The sequence below is a fragment of the Tiliqua scincoides genome, chromosome 4 (assembly GCF_035046505.1).
Source record: "Tiliqua scincoides isolate rTilSci1 chromosome 4, rTilSci1.hap2, whole genome shotgun sequence".
Lineage (NCBI taxonomy): Eukaryota > Metazoa > Chordata > Lepidosauria > Squamata > Scincidae > Tiliqua > Tiliqua scincoides.
This window is the reverse complement of record NC_089824.1, coordinates 150,565,429-150,583,817: the sequence shown is the minus strand read 5'-3', so window position 1 is coordinate 150,583,817 and position 18,389 is coordinate 150,565,429. Positions and strand designations below refer to the sequence as shown.

At 50.9% G+C, this 18,389-nt stretch overlaps 1 protein-coding gene across 1 annotated transcript; it reads left to right on the top strand.

The window, feature by feature from the left end:
• Window positions 1-3,188: 3,188 nt before the first annotated feature.
• Window positions 3,189-5,209, top strand: FOXD3 (forkhead box D3). Its single transcript, XM_066625245.1, has one exon. It carries the CDS (start codon window positions 3,189-3,191, stop codon window positions 4,404-4,406), a length of 1,218 nt encoding a protein of 405 aa, XP_066481342.1. The 3' UTR covers window positions 4,407-5,209.
• The last annotated feature ends 13,180 nt before the right edge of the window (window positions 5,210-18,389 follow it).

The window sequence follows — 18,389 nt, the reverse complement described above, 5'->3', positions numbered from 1 at the left end:
GGGGCCCTTCTCCAGAGTTTCCATGGGGAAGAGTGAGTTCTCCGTCCATCCGTTTTCTGGCGTTTGGAACCAGGCCTGTTTCCTGACTCTCCCGACAGGGGTGGCTTCGGAACGGGCGCCCCTCCGCGTCTCATCTTTGACGGGGACACCCACTGGATGGAGGGGGGTGGGAAAGAAGGATCTTCTATGAGGAATGTCCCGACTGTGGTTGATCGGGGGTCTCTGTCTTTTGATGAGCCAGGCTAAGTGAAGGCGGTGGGGCTGGATGGAGAGATGGACTGAAGACCCTCCAGTAGGCCCTCAACCCTTCCCCCCATACTTCACCAATTTGACGCCTGGCGCCTCTTCAAGTAAGAGCGAACAGGATCCCCCAACATCTCCCCTGTGGACAGCAGTAGCTCCGAGGTGACACACACATCAGAGGGCCACAGGGATTCCAGGTCCCTCTTCCTTCCTTCGGCTCCCACACTCAGGGAATATATCCATTTTTTTTACTCGATGGCTTCCTATCATATAATATTTCTCCCATTTCTTTATTCAGAGGTAGTTTCTCTCCCCCCCCCCCCAAATCATCCTCAGCCACCCTTTTCTCTCGTGGCAAAACTGGCCTGTATTTTATAGGCTAGCCCGGCTGACAGCTCTTCAGCCTGGATCAGAAGAAGCCCAAGCCGAGAAGAGGGCTTTTAATAAAGAAAGGCAAACCAAAGGGCGCCTTGGACGTCTCATCATTTTAGTTCCTTTTTTTTTCTCTCCCCAAAGAACCTTCTGCTTGCGATGAACGGAATCAGAAGACACCTGCCTGCTCTCTCACGGCTGTTTGCTGGGGTTTCTCATGGCCGATCTCTTCACGTCTCCCCCCCCAAACCACAAGATCACAAAATCCTCTTCATCGCAACCCTGCATATGGTCCTGCCGAGCGAACCGTTTCCTCGCTCGCCCCGAAGTTGCCTCCCCTTGAAATCGATCCGTTTGGACCCAGAGCAAGAAAAAGTCCTCCACCGACCACCTTTTCCCATGCCCTTCCCTTCCCTCTGGGGAGCCTGTTCTTCTTGGGACAGTCTTTTCCTTCAGCCGAGCGAAATTAGCCTCCCCCCCATTCACACGCACCGTCTCCCCATTTCCGATCCCTTCATATGCTAAAGTGTCGTTTATCAAGTCATTAAAAGTCACTTCCGAAGAATAATCCCTATAAAGTCGCCCAAGAGCCTGCTGGATTTCTAATTTCTCTCTCTCTCTCTCTCTCTCTCTCTGTTATTCGAAGTCTTTTTTTTTGTTTGTTTTATTTTTCCCTGCAACTGATCTAATAGATTAATCAATAGCCATTTTCTGATTTTCGTTCCCAGCTGAGGCTGTTGTCTGGGGAAGGGCTGGGGGGGGGGCGCAGAAAACCAATAGCAGAGGGAATTCCTTTTCTTTTTTTTCCCACCATCTAAAGTTGCTTCACCTCTTGTTGTCAGGACGTGGGGGGGGGGGGTTTGGCTTGTTTTTAAAACTCCTGGTTTAAAAGCAGCGCCTCTTGGGTCCTGTGGCTGCGGTCTTAAGAATGGTATTAGCAGCAGGGTCACGGTTCAGACTACTCCGGCCCATTGTAGCCCTGTTGGTTTTTGTTTCGATGTTTAATTGACACCTTCTCAGTTTGCAAAAAGGAGGGAATATTTTTTTTTAAAGAGGGGGTCAGCCACGCACCCTCTCTGGAATTATTTGCAAAATTGGAATTATTATTATTGGAATTAAATACTGGAATTATTTTTAATACTTTTTAAAGAGGGGGTCAGGTGTTCGCCCTTTCTGGAATTATTTGCAAAATTAGAATTAATAATTAATAATTGGAATGATTATTACTGCTGCTGCTGCTACTACTACTACAACTACTACCACCACCCAAATTCCAACCTCCCCAGTTTGCTACACGGGAGTGTGTGTGCCTGTGTGTTAGTTGGATGTGCCCAGGTCTGTCCTCAGATGGCCCAAAACTCCGGGCCAGGCGAGGAGCAGTTCCTGAGGGTGTCTCACGTTTGGGCTCCCCCAGCATGCCCGGAGGGGCTGTGCGGTGATCCAGCCGAGGGACAGCCACTGTTGTCTCTTTGTTGACAATTCCCTGGAACAACTTGAGTTGTGCATGGCTTGGCAGTGGGGCGCTGACGTCAGGCCATCACGTGGCCCCGCCTCCTGGTATATCTTTAAGTGGAAAGTAATCTATCAGGCAGCCTTTGGAAAGGGACTTCTAAAGTGGCCGCCGAGTTGCATGTAACGCCCGTAGATTCCCTCCCCCAGCCCTCCCGCTCTCCGCAGCAAGACCCTCACCTTCTCCCTCCTCCCTCCAGGGAGAAAAAAAGAGGGGAAGAGAAAAGAAAAAGAGGAGGGAAAAATAATATCCTAAAAAGAAAGGAGAGAGAGAGAGAGAGAGAGAGGCGGGGGGGGGCAGGTCTTTGCAAGAGGAGCAAAGAGAGAGGCTTGGAATAGCGGCAGCGCTTGGGAGAGGAGATGGAGAGACCGAAGCGCAAGAGATCTGACCTGCAGCAGCAGCAGACGAGGCAGTTCCGATGACATGGGAGCGGATCGAAGGCTGGCTCTCTGTGCCTCGGGGAAGCGCCAGGCTCGGGAAAGCGCCAGCGCTTGGACGGGAGCTCTGCTCACACATGACCAGGCGACTGTCAAGGAGGAGTTTTGAGCCGAGCCCAGCTGGGGACGAAAGGAGCCCGCAGCCCAGGAGTTGAGCCCGGCAGCTTCGCTCTTCAAACCCCCCACCGCCACCCGCTGCTGCTCTCCCTTGGCGAGGTGGGGGGACAGTCCCCCACCGCCGCCACCAGCAGCGCCACTGAGGAAAGGCGAACCCGGGGGGAGTCCGGAGGTCCAGCCGAGTCGGAGCAGAGGGAGGAGAGGAGTTCGAGGCTGCGCCCAGATGCCCGCTGGAGGAGGAGGAGGAGGAGGAGGAAGAGGAGGAGGAGGAGAGGAAGGCACCCAGGCCGGCAGATAGAGGTGGAGGAGGAAGCAGGAGAAGAGGAGGAGGAGGGAGAGAGGGAGGGGAGCCTCTCGCAGCCAGAGCCGCTACCTGTTGGAGAAGGAGCCCTCGAGGTTGGCTGGGCTCCCAGGTGCCTCCCGGACCCCCTCCCCGTCCCACCTCCCTCCCTCCCCCCTGGTGTCATTAATTCCCCCCGCCGCCCCAGCCCACCCTCCCGCCAGCGGGGATGACCCTGTCGGGCAGCCTGAGCGCCAGCGACATGTCCGGCCAGACGGTGCTGACGGCCGAGGATGTGGACATCGACGTGGTGGGCGAGGGGGACGAGGGCGCGGAGGAAAGGGGCGGCGGCGGCAGCAGCAGCAGCGACGCCGAGGCCGGCAGCAGCCCCCTGGCCGTCGGGGGGGCGGCCGCGGCGGCGCCGTCGGGGCTGGCGCTGGAGGAGGCGGCGGAGCTGCTGATGGCCAAGGAGGCGGCGGGCGAGGCGAGCCCCGCGGAGGAGAAGGCGGGCGAGGAGGCGGCGGCGGCGGGGGCGCCGTCGGGGGCGGCGGCGAAGCCGAAGAGCAGCCTGGTGAAGCCGCCCTACTCCTACATCGCGCTGATCACGATGGCCATCCTGCAGAGCCCGCAGAAGAAGCTGACGCTGAGCGGCATCTGCGAGTTCATCAGCGGGCGCTTCCCCTACTACCGGGAGAAGTTCCCCGCCTGGCAGAACAGCATCCGCCACAACCTGTCGCTGAACGACTGCTTCGTGAAGATCCCGCGCGAGCCGGGCAACCCGGGCAAGGGCAACTACTGGACGCTGGACCCGCAGTCCGAGGACATGTTCGACAACGGCTCCTTCCTGCGCCGCCGCAAGCGCTTCAAGCGCCACCAGCAGGAGCAGCTGCGCGAGCAGACGGCGCTCATGATGCACTCCTTCGGCGCCTACAGCCTGGCCGCCGCCGGCCCCTACGGCCGCGCCTACGGGCTGCCCCCCGGCTACGCGCACCCCGCCGCCGCCGCCGCGCTTCAGTACCCCTACATCCCCCCCGTCGGGCCGCTGCTCCCGCCCGCAGTCCCGCTCCTGCCCTCGGGCGAGCTCGGGCGCAAAGCCTTCGGCGCGCAGCTCGCCCCCGGCCTGCAGCTCCAGCTCGGCGCGCTCGGCTCCGGGGCCGTCAAGGCGGAGCCCTCCGGCGGCAGCACCACCGGCAGGCCCTCCTTCAGCATCGAGAACATCATCGGGGGGTCCGCCGCCAGCTCCGCCGCGCCCGGCGCCCAGACTTTCCTGCGGCCCCCCGTCACCGTCCAGTCGGGCCTCCTGGCGCACCAGCCCCTCTCGCTGGCCAGGAGCACAGCCGCCGCCATCGCCCCCATCCTCAGCGTGCCCACCAACATGCTCTCCGGGCAGTTCCTGCAGCCCGCCGCCTCCACCGCCCCCGTGCAGGCCAAGTGGCCGGCCCAGTAGGGCTGCAGCCCTGTCCGCGCCCGCCGGGGAGGAAGGAAGCCCTGCTGACTATCATGGACCTTTCTGAGTAGGGGGCATCCTGCTAGTAGTAGATCCTCCGAGTAGTATCCTGCTAGGAGTTGATCCTGCTAGTAGTATCCTGCTAGTAGTTGATCCTGCTAGTAGCATCCTACTAGTAGTTGATCCTACTAGTAGTACATCCTTCTGCAGAGGATCCGGCTGCAGACCGGGGCGCGAGCTCCGATCCCTCCTTCCCTTTTCTCCTTTTTTAATCCTCCTTCCAAGAAATTGCCACGGTGATTTTTTTTTTTCCTCTTGAGAAAACCAGAGAGACTCATTGAAGCTCACCCCACTCTTGGACTACGATCGGCCGCGTCTCTGCACCCCACAAACCCTCTGCTGGGGTGCCCCGAGTGTCATGGACGCTTCTAAACACCCCCCAAAACTCTCACACGCGCGCCACACACAAACACAACGAAGGCTGTCTGTACAGGTAATCAACCCAACGCTCAAAACCCCCGCTCCCACCCTCACCCCGCCACAAATTTGTACATATTTGTATGGGGGGAGTGAGTGGGGTGGAGGGAAAATGACAGACTTTCCTTTGCAGTTTTTATTTTTGTAAAAAAATAAAAATAAAAAAGACCCACATTTGGAAAAAAAAAAAAAGACAAAGCAAAGAAGGGGAGGGATTCAGGAGCCCCCAACCTTCACTTTTGTTGAAGGTTATTTCAAAACACACCCCTGAATTTTACATTGAAGGCATTTTGCATAGGGGGAAAAAAAAGAATTGAGTAAAAAAGAAAAGGGGGAAAAAAGATTCCTGCCATTCTATTATAGAAAGTCTGTTTATATATGAATGAATATATCTGTATTCGAAATGTTACTCCTTCGTGTTGTACACAGCTTTGTAAATAAATTTTTTTTCAAATGGTGCTTTTTTTTTTTTTTTAAAGTGTTGACTTGCTAATTACCAGACGGGTATTGTGGACTGAGTGGAGGAGGAGAGAGGGACGAATTTAGCGTCCTGATCTGCCGGGGGTGGGTTTCCATTTCCAGCCGTGTGAGTGACTCTCTTCCCAGTCCACGGCGAGGGGTGTACAAAATGCGAAGGACTAGACATTCCGATGCTGAAAACGTGTTCAGGAGGCAAGCGGGTCCGGCTGATGGTCTCAGGTCTCTGCCCGAACTAAAAAAATTTTCCAACATCTACAAGCCGGTCTAAATTCCGATACTTTTGCTGAACTCGAAGTTCTGATCCGCAGAGAAACCGTTTTCACTGAAGGCTGATTTGAAGATCTGGGACTGGTCAAGTCTCAGGCCTTCAAACATCCATTCCCGGGACAGGTCAATCCTCCTTATTCTGCTAAGCTCTCTCTCTCTCTCTCCCCCCCCCCCCCAGGGTGGTGAAAGCAACACACCAGACTTCGCTTGTTTAAAAGCCTTTCTCAAGCGAAATCGAATTAAAACTGAATCAAAGAAAGTAAATCCATTTTCCAATTAGCTTTCATTTTCAATTTTTTTAGACTCAGAAAACTTGTTTTCCTAGATTTATTTTTTAACCTAATTATGTGTACGCGCGCGCACCCCCCCCCCCCAAAAGCGCACAGAACCTGTCAAGATTCTGTGGGCCCAATCCTATCCAACTTCCAGCGCCAATGCAGACCCAAGGTAAGCGAACACGAAGTAAGGGGAAATTTTCTCTTACCTTGAGGAGGCCTCTATGACTGCCCCCCACCGCAGGATGCAGCACATAGCCCCTAGGCTTTGCTGGAAAGTGCTGGAAAGTTGGATAGGATTGGGCCCTGTGTTCCTTCGCTTTAGTGTATGTATTTTTTGTGTGCGACGTGTGAGGTTCTGCTGTCCGCCCTATAGGGTTCTGAATTAAGGCTGCGATCTTATCCGCACTTACCTGGGATCAAGGCCCGTTGACTACAGTGGGATTGAGTAGACATACCTAGGCCCGGACTCGGAGGAGTTCCTTCGAATTGGCTTGGAGACAGGCTCACAGCCCAAGCCTAGGCTTGTCTACTCAGAAGCAAGTCCCATTATGGTCAGTAGGGCTTGCTCCCAGGCCAGTGTAGAAAGGATTGCAGCCTCAGGTACAAGAGGCACAGCTACAAACTTGAGACCAAGGGGCGGCCTGGCCGCTTTTAACACTATGTTCATATGGTGCGATATGGAAAGATACATTGGGGGGGGGGGGCGTCGATGAAAAAGGCTTGCATGCAGAGTGAACTCTAAGCGCGCCTTCTGGGCCTGTTTTGGGGGGCCTAACAAGCGGAAAGGCATCTCTAGATGTGGTCCTAGGTGTCTGTCGATCGAGGTCTGCGACTAGAGAAACGGGGGGGGGGCTGCTATTGGAAAAGACCCCAGGAAAAGAAGGGTGCCCGGATGGACTTTCCATTTGGATGGGCGCCTGGCCATGGTTGGCCTGAGATTCCTTTCCAAGACGTGACCCCCATTTTTTCAGAGGCCCCCCAGCTCTTCCATTTGCTTTGATCCTGCAAGGACTACCCAGTGGAGAGGTGTGGGCGCCTTGGCATTTTTGATGGGGCCAAAGGAACCTCCGAAGTCCTGACATATCGGGGGAATTTGGGAAGGGGGGCGCTGATGCCTCCGTCCAGGCAGCCTTGGTTCTCTTCTCCCTCCCAAGCGGCCCGAAGGTGCTGCCTTGGCAGGAGCAGGAGGAAGGAGGCGCCCGGGTCTGGTGCGGAGCGCGACTCGTTTCCCAAAGAAACCATAAATATTATTCCGCCCTAAGTAAACACGGAGAGCTCGGGATCTGCGGACGAAAATAAAGCGGGCTGCCCGGGGCCGCGGGGACGGGATAAATCAGGACCTGAGAATCATTTGACACTCCCGGGAAGCGATCGGGTGTCAGCCTCCTCGGGCTGCCAGGTCCGCTCCCTCCCTCCCCCCCCCCGCCACAGACCCCTCCTTTTAACTTTGCAGCAAAAAGGGGGGCCCGCGTGTTTGGGCGCCGCTGCGCGGTCAGAGCCGCGCGTGGATTCCCACTCGTGCCTGGCTCCTCAGCTCCTGCCCGCGCAGCAGATGGCCCGTGGCTGGGGCCAAACGCGCCGCGCGGGGCTATATTTAGCCGAGACCCTTGGGAAAAGGGGAAGGGGGATCTTCTTGAATGCGCTGCTGACTGAGGCAGGCAGGCCTTGGCCGTGACATCGGATAACTGGAGGGGGGGGAGGCTCATTCATTCCAGGCCTGAGCTTTTGTCACTTCGCTCACATTTCCGCGCATAGCTCCCATACCTCGGGGCCCCGCCTGCCTGCCTGCCTGTGTGTGTTTAGGGTCAGTGGCTGCAGCCTCCGGGGTAGAATCGCTTCCCCATTCCCTATCCCCCCCCCCCAACATCACCACCCCTTGCATCTGCAAGGGAAGGCCACCGAGCCCTCCATTTCTGCCCACCAGCTGGGCTGCCCCGTCCTTTTGTCTGATCGCCACGCCACACCACTGGAGTCAAGGTAGTCCATCGTCCTTAGATCGTCCTCAGCTGCAGGGTGTGGAGTCGGAGAAACCTCCAAGATCAACAGGAGGATCCCCAGGATCAGGATCCCCAACCGCTGGCATTGGGGATCTCTCTCGAATATATAGATAGACCTTATGGACAGTAACATGGGGCACAATCCTATGCATGTCTACTCAGAAGTAAGTCCTATTGTTTCAATGGGACTTACTCTCAGGAAAGTGTGGATAGGATTGCAGCCATAAATATACATGGCTTTTGTATAGGGTCTTAGTTTGGGTAATAATGTTTGGGAATTTTTATTCCCAAATTTGGGACCCACAGTGAACCTTTGGGATGCATGGGAGAACCAGGTTGGCATTGAATTCCACCACTAGGAGATGCTTAGACTTGCTGGCGGTCATCATTCGGTTCAGGTGGACCCTTTGTATTGAGTGCGCGAGGATTTCCTGGCTTGGATGTGTTTGGTTTGTTCACACGGTGCTTGTGGAAGGAAAGCCCTTGAATTCAGGAGAAACTTTAAAAAAACAAAAAACCCGTTGCTTGCCTTGAGGGTCACATGAGAGAGAGAGAGAGAGAGAGAGAGAGAGAGAGCAGGCAATTGGAAACTAAAATCAGAGGAAGCAGGTGAAGCGTCCCTTTGGAGAGAGGACCACGTAGTAGTAGCGGACAGGGGCCTCCAGGGGGCCCCTGGTAAGTGCCCAGTTCCCCTGACCTCTTTGGAGCTTGGTCCCTCTGGGATCTCTCTTTCCCGTCCCAAGGCCAGGTTGAATGGAAACTGGAACAGAAGGGAGCTTGAAATGCATTGCTCCGTCCAGAGGGATCGGGGAGGAGAGGAGATCACTTGGTTTAGGGGTTGGAGAGGACGAATCGAGGAAAGCCCCGTGAATCAGGGAGAGTCAAGGATGAGGACCCTCCTCATTGGCTGATCAGAACGTTTTGGGAAGAGGCGTACGAGACATGGCAAGTGGATATTCTATCGCTGGGTAGATATCGCTTGATATGGATATCAAGACAGGAGAGAGATAGGGATCTCAGAGGAAATCTATTGTTTTACAGGGACATATAAGCTGTGCTTTCCGCTCCTTCTCCCAGCAATGGTGTGGTGCCAATCACTTCCACGTCGGAATAGGGGGACCTTGGGTATTCATGTCCCTTCCTCGTTTCCTGTGGTTTGAAGGGAAGAAAATATTAGGTGGATAGACGTGACTGGGTGTAGTGGGGGGTGGGGGAGTGAAGGTGGCTTGGTAGAACGAGAATTATTTCAAGAGAAAGCATCGGATTCCTTCAATCCTTTCAATCCGAGTTTGCCTCCATTGGTCGTGCTTGGTTGTGTCTCGGATGTTCAGCAAAACGATAACTTTAATTGCTGACTGGAAGGTGTGCATGGCACGAGTCTCTGCCCTCTTCTGACTGCCGGAACCTACCGTGCTCAGACGCGTGGGGGGTGCACTAGAGAAGTGCCTTGGAGAGGTTTGGGGTCCCGGTCTCCAGAATTGCCCGCTTCTTCTTGCCCGGAGTGCCAGGCAAGAGAGAAGGCCAACGTCTCCCCAGCCCCAGCCCCTCCCCTCCCGCAGCAGCAGAGGATTCCAGGTCTTAACACGGCTTACCTTTGGCTGGGTGACATTCACATCCAGAGCACTGGAACCTCCCATGTCCCTTCCTCCCCACACACGGGCATGACTCTCCCCCGCTTATGACAGATGTCTGCTTTGGCCAGAAGTGACACAATGGCCTCTGGAGTCTATTTAAAATGGACGAGAGAGCCTGAGCACCAGAGGACTGACTTGGCCAGCAATTGATGACAGCCATTCTCCCCTCACACTTTGAGGTTCTCCAATGGAATCCAGAATTCTCTGATAACTTTGCAGTTGTGGGAAAAGGACCCTGATGTCGGGGATTGGGGGGGCATTTGGAACCTCAGATGTCCCACAATGTCCTGGTGCAATGAATGAGCAAGACCACTGCACTGGAGAGTGTTGTGCCTGCTGAGAACCCATCCCCAGCTTGCTTACAGTGGGTGAAAGGAACAGTGCCCTTGTTGTTGGAGTTTGGTGCAACTCCATCTGCTGTCCAGAGGTGGCAGGATATTGTCCTGAAAGGGTTAAGCCATGGCCCAGTGACCCTACACTTTACCTGTCCCCTTTGGATGACCTATGTGGGGGTGTGGCCCAGACCCTATATCCTTCCCTTCCCTCCGAGCACACCCTCTCTTCCCCACTGACCACTGACCTGACAAGGTGGCACCCAGCAGGGCTCTGCTGGTGACACCATCTTGACCACATGGCACGCAGGATGAGGCAGCTCCAGGGCCTTGTTATCTCAAGTTTAGTGTAACCTCTGATCATAATCAGATGCTGTAACATATGCTTCTATGGAACCGTGAGTAAATGACTTTCTTTTGCAACTTCAACCAGCCATTGTTGTTTGTCTTTCTTGATCAGCAGTCAGCCGGGTGTGGGAGCTTCCCTGGGGTTGATTCCCAGCAAGAGGGGGGGCCTGCTGCTGAAGCTACTCTGCTTCCCCCCTTAAGAGGAAACAAATTTTTAAGATTCCTCCAACACTTGTCTCCCTGGTTCTATGGCTGGCTCATTCTGCTCTGAATTTTGTGGGTTAATGGAGTGGGGGGGAATGATGTGTGGAGGATCCTGCATGAGGGCAGGATGTTAGGTCTTAGCATCCTTTCAGTCTTTCTACTGTATTTTTTTTTTTAAATCCTGTGTTAAATGTAGCTAAACACATTAACACTGGAAGGGAGGGCTTTCACCACTCTTGTATTTTCTACTTCCGTATGAATGGCAGCTCTTCAAAGCAAATTGTGCCTCATCAACAGATATTAAAGGCCAAGTTTATAATATAAGCAGAATTAAGTCAAAACAGCTCTCCATGACTGTCAGCCCAATCCTATCCACACTTTCTTGGGAATAAACCCCATTGACTCTAATGGGACTTACTTTGAGTAGACATGCAAAGGACTGGGCTGTGTGACACCTTAGGAGAACCACAGGTGGAGAGTTGCATGTCTGAATATGCCTCCACTGATGATGATTTTCTGCGCATAGAAAATCTTGGGACCAAGCCTAGCTGCATCCATGATTGCTGCTTTTCAGTGTGAAGCAAGGTGTTTTGTTTGTTTTGTTTTTCCTGCAAGGAGCGATCTGATATACAGTTTTCTGCCTGAAGCCATGAGTGATGCAGTCTGGAAAGCATAACTGGCTTAAAACATGTAACTAACAGAGCACAGGAGGACTGATCCAGTCATTTAGATTGAACTGGTCCAGTTCGCCAGGCTGTGGCTGTATTATATTTCAAAAGGAATGTATAGTAAGTAGGGTGAGCGGTCTGGGAATCTTGCCTCCACCCACAACTGGGTAGCCATTTGGATCATGTTGTATGGGGAGAATCTAAAATATTAGGACTTCAAAGGAAAATAGAGGTGCAGAATAAAGTAGCATCTGTTCATTCTAGTTAACAACATGGTCAATAAGTCAACAAGCACATTGAGTGAAGGTGCTAAGAAGATTTTGGTCTTATCTAGTGGATTGCTTGGACCTGAATAGTTTGATTCAGATTCTTGCAGTGCCTGCCTTGTGCAAAATTGATGTCCTTTACCAGAGAGTACATTGGCTAGAATGCTGTGTTTGGGATTATGGAAATACTGATTCCCTCTTATACAGCCTGTGAATATGCCATTGTTTGCTGCAGTGCACACTGAGTAATGTACATGACCAGAGTCACAGTGGACAAATGCCAGGGAGGGAGCATCAGCAGATCACATGTTCCTTAGTGTTTCAGACACACATGTTCCCTTTGTACTTTATGTGTTCATTGTGGCAAACATTAGTGGAACCACAAAAAGGATGAGGCAGCTCTGAGGATCTGTTCCTTTAACTTTTTTAAACACTTATGGGGACCCACCTAGGTTTACCAGACTTTAAAAAAAAAAAGATACCTAGAAATTAATAATATTTTATTTACATAAGTAACAATAACTGGAGAAAAAGACCCTAAAACATTTATCTCCCTATATTTACACATTCTTACAAACTGCAGGAGCTGAGCTCTTTGCAGGGTAATTAGCAGCTTCAGTGTCTTACTTTTGAATAGCCTCAGGGCTTGAGGCAATTAGTTATCTCATTTTTCCATCACCCTTTGGACACTCACCAAACATCAGATTGCAACCCACCAGTGAGTCCTGACCCACAGTTTGGGAACCACTGGTTTAGATTATCAGAATTCTGATTTTCTGCTCAATGAAATCCAGAGACATTTGACTGATCATTTTAATAAGGTCAGCACATAGCACATATGTACTGTATATTAAAACATGTAATCCACAGTGAGTAGAAATTGCCCTGCAACCATCAGGTGCTGACTGCACAGTGGGTCAAACTGTACATCTTAATGAAGATATTGTTTGCATACAAACTCTGCTGGTACCATCTGATACTACTGCTGGGGAAGGGAAATCTAGAACTTGTTAGAATGTCATGTAGTCTTTATGCAAGACCAGTTTTAAGCCAATTGGACTAATTGGGCCTCACACCTAAGGGGGACCCACATTAGGGTAATCAACTCTAGTCTTGTAATTTTATATTAACATGTGCTTAGATCCATTTGGTCCATTAACTCGAATGCACTTTAAGTGCACTCTTTGACTACTTTCCATTCTATCATAGAGATATAAAGTCTGTAATAAATTTGATTTATAACTCTAAGATTCTACAGACCTTGGCTGTGAACCTGCCCCCTCCCCCCATGTTTCCAGTTGGGCCCCTCAGCTCTTAAGGCCTGTTAGAGGAATCTTAAATATTTTTTAGGGGGGAAACAGAGTAGCTTCAGCAGCAGACCCCCCTCTTGCTGGGAATCAACCCAGGGAGCCTCCCACACCCAGCTGACTGCTAATCAAGAAAGACAAACATCAATGGCTGGTTGAAGTTGCAAAAGAAAGTCATTTACTCACAGTTCCATAGAAGCATGTTTACAGCATCTGATTATGATCAGAGGTTACACTAAACTTGAGATAACAAGGCCCTGGAGCTGCCTCGTCCTGCGTGCCATGTGGTCAAGATGGTGTCACCAGCAGGGCCCTGCTGGGTGTCACCTTGTCAGGTCAGTGAGGAAGAAGAGGCGTGCTCGGAGAGAAGGGAAGGTTATAGGGTCTGGACAACATCCCCACATAGGTCATCCAAAGGGGACAGGTAAAGTGTAGGGTCACTGGGCTATGGCTTAACCCTTTCAGAACAGTATCCTGCCACCTCTGGACAGCAGACAGAGTTGCACCAAACTCCAACAAGGCCGGCCCTGTCTTTCTGTATTTCTTTGTTTATTACCTTTAGTTCTACCCCACATTTCCACAACAGTATTGCTTCCAAGGTGGTTAACAAATTCAAGGCAATGTAGCAGAAGCTATAGATACATGTTTAAAACATTGCACTGTGATACAAGGCTCACAGTAATGAAGACATAAAAGAGAAGCTGAAAGCAATTTGCTTTGGGAGAAAGATCTTTGATCCAGGTAGGAGTATGATGCAACAGGGCGCTATTGAAAAAAAGGCAGTGATGGGCACATCTTGGGGGGGGGGGTGTTCCATAATTGGAACATTGGAACATAATTGGAAATTGGGCATTTCCCTCTCTCTTGTGGCCACATGTTGTGCTTCAGATGGCGGGTAGGTCAGAAAGAGGACCTTTGACATAGACTGATCTAGGAGGAGGCAGTTAGGGTCTCTCAATAGGCCAGAGCTCCCTAAATGTTCATATTCCATACACACAAGGTAGATACACTGATCCTCTGAAATATGTGGCGATTTTCATATGATAGGATTACTGTAGCCTGGCATGCTATTTGCTTTGAGAATAAAAATATCCAATGATGAATTACCATGACATCACTATTACTGCTGCTGCTGCTGCTGCTGCTGCTTCTACTACTACTACTACTACTACTACTGATTATGCATGCCGGTGTGGATGCTGAGAATGACTTACCTAAAGCCACTCAGTGAATTCATAACTGAGATCCCATTTGTACTGGAAACTTCCAAAATCACAGCTCATTTAGCACCCCCCCCCCCAGCTCTCAAAGGCAGCCTTCCTGAATCTGATCTGTACAGTACTTCTATCAGGACACAGAGGGAGGTGCAAATTACATGTGATGTAGACTGGGATATTAACAGAAGTGCTGCTGCTTGACTCTATAACCAAAAAAGCGGGGGGTGGGGAGGGTTGGGTGGGCAATCTGGATCAGGTCCACAAGGTGCAGGGAGGGCCGCTAAAACCCTTTTTGGCCTTTCCCCCTTTTCCCACCACAAATATTCCCAAACTGCTATTTGTCACAGAAGGAGCATCTTGTCCTCAGAGATTCTTTTCAATGGTGTTTTAAGATTCTTAAGCACAGGTAGAAAAAAGGAAGTTGTGGTTGTGATAACAGGCGTTTAGAAGAATCCTGATTCAAAAGCTGGGCCTGATCGTGGCTCCCTTTGGATGCAGGTTTGATGGTAACTTCGGTTTTGGTACTAGGCCTTGGGTGAAATGGCCTTCACTTAAACTCATTTTATACACATGTATATATACACATTTTCCTGGGAGTAAGCTCCATTCAACCTAAAGGAACTTACTTCTGAGCAGACATGCCTAGGCTTGCATTGCCAAGCTCCTATAAGTATTTCATGAGCAGAGAGGCATTGAGGCTTGAGCCTGCCTGGAAATCTGACTTGGGACCCCCCTGGCCCATTGCTCTGCAAGCGCGGTTTGCCGCTATTGGAGGAAAAAAAAAACTTTGCACATGCTCAGAGACACCTGTGTAGGTACTGATTCCGTAGCCACTTGAATTGATCCGCAGTAGCCCAGCTGCTCGACGAGAATGGCGACAAGTGTTGATGACTTCGAACGTTCCAAGCATGAGCTCTAGATGGGGTTGAGGTGGGAAAGGGATTCCCGAGACTGAGCGCTGGTGAGCTTTGAGCATGTTAAAGCCATTCGTTCCATAGCACTGTGTGAGATCAAGTGTGCATGGGAGCACGAATCCTGTGGGTGGGTGGGGGAAGTCTATAAGTGATGACCAGCCAGGCAGGCTGCACCTCCCGCTCCCCCAAGGACAGCACTGAAGACCTCGAGGCTTTTCCTTGGGGGGGCTTCGCTTGCACTGAACCGAAAACAGTGTTATATACTTTAAAGGCCGTGCACAGAGCACTGAAGTGACACCCCAAGAAGTGCTTTAGTCAGGCAGAGTGTGTCGTGTGTCAGGCAGACATGAACTGAGCACGCCTTCCCAGACAGAGGTGGTGGGGGCAGCCTCTCTCTCCAGCAGAAAATTCACTTAGCAGTCTGTTTAACGGTGGCCAGGGCCTTGACAACGCAAGATCCATGCTAATCCTGCCACTTGTCTCCTCTTTCCTAAATCAGAATGCATTAAATTAAATTATTTATACATTAAATTATATATAATTATTAATTATAACAATTTGATGATGATGATGATGATGTGAGTAAAAGTAACACCTCCCTCCGTATTCAGTTGCAACATTTACAGCACAATCCTAGGCATATATACTCAGAAGTAAGTTCTATTGTGTCCAGTGAGGCTTACTCCCAGGAAAGTGCGTATAGGATTAAACAACTTTGATAAGACAGGCTGCAATTCTGTGCCCACTTCCCTGAGAGGAAGCCTCACAGAACTAGAGAGAGTTGGACTCCTCTGGTCCTGTAGCGTAAAGGACATGCTGACTAGGACGCCTGATGACTTGGAAGTCAGACCCAGGGGAGTGTCCAGTGGGGTTTGTACCCAGGGAAGCATGCCTCGGACTAAGGCACGCTTTCCCCAGAGGAAGCTCCCTTGTAGACAATGGGGACTTACTTCTGAGTAGACAAGGACAGTACTCTAAAGTTGCAAGCCTAAACACGCTTATCTGGGAGTAAGCCCCATTGAACACGGTTAAAACCCCACTTCTGAATAAAAAGGAGAAGAGGGCAATAGATGGATGGATGGCCCAAGGCACGTCGGTCGGAGCGTGGGAATTCGAAATCTGTGAAAGATTCAGAGCACAAGCCTGTGCATGTCTACTCAAAAGTAAGTCCCATTGAGTCCAATGAGGCTTACTCCCAGGTAAGTATGTTTAGGATTGGGTTGTTAGAAGCAGAGAGAGGGGATTGGTTTGTTTTGCATTAATTAATCCAATTATCAATTAATAAAGAAGGAGGGGTTTTTGTGAGCTCAAGCACAGAGTCACCAGGGCCGTTCTGTCCCTGTCTGCAGGAAGAACAGCTGTAGGGCACCAAAGGGCAGCACTGGGACCCCTGCCAAAAACCCATCTAGGCCTCCAATTCAACCTAGATCTCATAAAGCCAAGTGAATGTGTGAACGACCTAAGCTACAAGGGATGGCGTCTTGAGGTGCTACGGAGGCCTGTCTGACTGTGGTGGTCGACCCTGTTTCAAGACACTTCAGCTGGTGGTCCTGCAGGGCAATCCTGTGGATTTCTGTTTACACAGAAGTGCTCAGTGGGGCTCACTCCTAAGGCAGTGTGGACAGGGTTGCAGCCTCAGCCTTTCAGGACTGAACCTGAGTGTGGGACTCCCCCAGGGGCAACACATGAATTCCTTATTGGGACAACAATTAGTAGCCAGAGCAGTAAGATTTGGTTTTAGAAATGTATTTGAAATGGTGCATTCATAAATGAACTTTAGGGATATTTTATATGGTCATCACAGCCTTCGACTGCAACCCTTTGCCCACCCTTTTCGGAGAGGAGACTTTGCTGAACGCAGAGGGGTTGATATTTCCAAAAAAGTATTCTTAGGCTCTCTCTGTTGCAGCCCAATCCTATGCATGTCTACTCAGAGGTAAGTCCTATGATAGTCAGTGGGGCTTACTCCCAAGTGAGTGTGCTTAGGATTGCAGACTGGCAGCCCAAGCCTATGCATGTCTACTCAGAAGTAAGTCCCATTTTAGTCAATGGGACTTACTCCCAGGTAAGTGTGCATAGGATTGCAGCCTAAGTGTGTCCGATGTCAGCATTTATAATAAGCAATAGTTAAAAGTGGCAAGTAAAGGCAACAAAATAAGTGGATTCTACATTTTTTCCCCACACCAAACGTCTGCCCAGAGTTGACTTCTGTTCGAGTTTTAAAAAGCTCTTTAAAAAATGATTTTACCGTCGTTAAATGCAGCCCCCAGTATTGGCTTAGAAATAGACCTCGATGTTTACGTAGGGCATGCAGTGCACTGAAAGAGAGTCTTGGCCAGCTCTCGCAGAGAGGGAAGGGAACGATGATGGCACTGGCTGCACTAGTCAAATCACATCAAGTGTATTGATCGGGAGACCTAAAGGGTCGATTAGTCACTATTAAGTTCTGCTGGATTGCCCCCTTTGGAGAAAGCCACTCAAGGAAGAGAGAACCCTGAATCGAGGGACCTAAGAGCCCAATCCTCTGCATGTCTACTCAGAAGTAAGTCACATTAGCCCCAAAGGGGCTTACTCTCAGGAAAGTGTGAAGATTAGTCTAAGGCAGTGATTTTCAACCTTTTTCATCTCATGGCACACTGACAAAGCACAAAAATTGTCAAGGCACACCATCGGGTTTTTGGCAATTGACAAGGCACACCAAGCTGCCAGTAGGGGCTCACATCCCCCATTGGCCCTACTAATAAACCACGTTCTCCCAAATTCCTGTGGCACACCTGTGGACCACTTGTGGCACACCAGTTGAAAATGGCTGGTCTAAGGCTACAATCCCATCCACACTTTCCTGGGAGTAAACCCCTTTGACTATAATGGGACTTACATCTGAGTAGACATGCATAGGATTGGGCTGTAAGTGATCCATCTGGTGGGGCCGGTGGAGGGTAGTCTTTTCTGACTGTTTTTTCACTCGTTCTTGCTTCCTGGAGGCCTAAGGAAGTAGCAGGTCCTACACAGACTCATCCTGTCTATTGCTTGCCAGTAAAAGACTTTTCTGTTCAGGGTGCTGCTAGTAGGTGGCCACACACTCTTTGAATCAGGCTGCAATCCTATCCACGCTTTCCTGAGAGTAAGCTCCATATTGACTATATGGGACTTACTTCTGAGTAGACAGGCATGGGAGTGGGCTCCGAGAGGGTCGAACTGGAGACTTCCAATCGAAGATAAGTAGCCAGTCAGCCTGTGTCGGTCCAAAAACTCCTGCAGGAGTTGGAAGCGTGGTCATTTCTCCAGAGATCTCTGACTGGGAAGAAGATCTTGCCAAATCCTTCCTGCTTTCGTTAGATCCCATTTCATTTGGGTTTAACTGTGTAACTCGAAGCTGCTCACTGTCGCTCACTGTGGGGTTATCCAGTCCACCCAGCCGTCCAGGCCGTGAAGGGTTAAGAGAGACCGTGGCCTTTCCAATGTGTCCTTAACTAATGCCTTTGCCAATCATTGATCGAGTCCACAGCCACCAGGAAGGCAGCTCATCTGAGAGAAGGAAAACTCTGATCCCAAACCTCCACTGCCTTGTGGCTACATCCAGTTATGGAAAAG

Coding starts and splice junctions, on each gene's coding strand:
- FOXD3 (XM_066625245.1), top strand. CDS start 3,189: ATGACCCTGTCGGGCAGCCTGAGCGCCAGCGACATGTCCGGCCAGACG.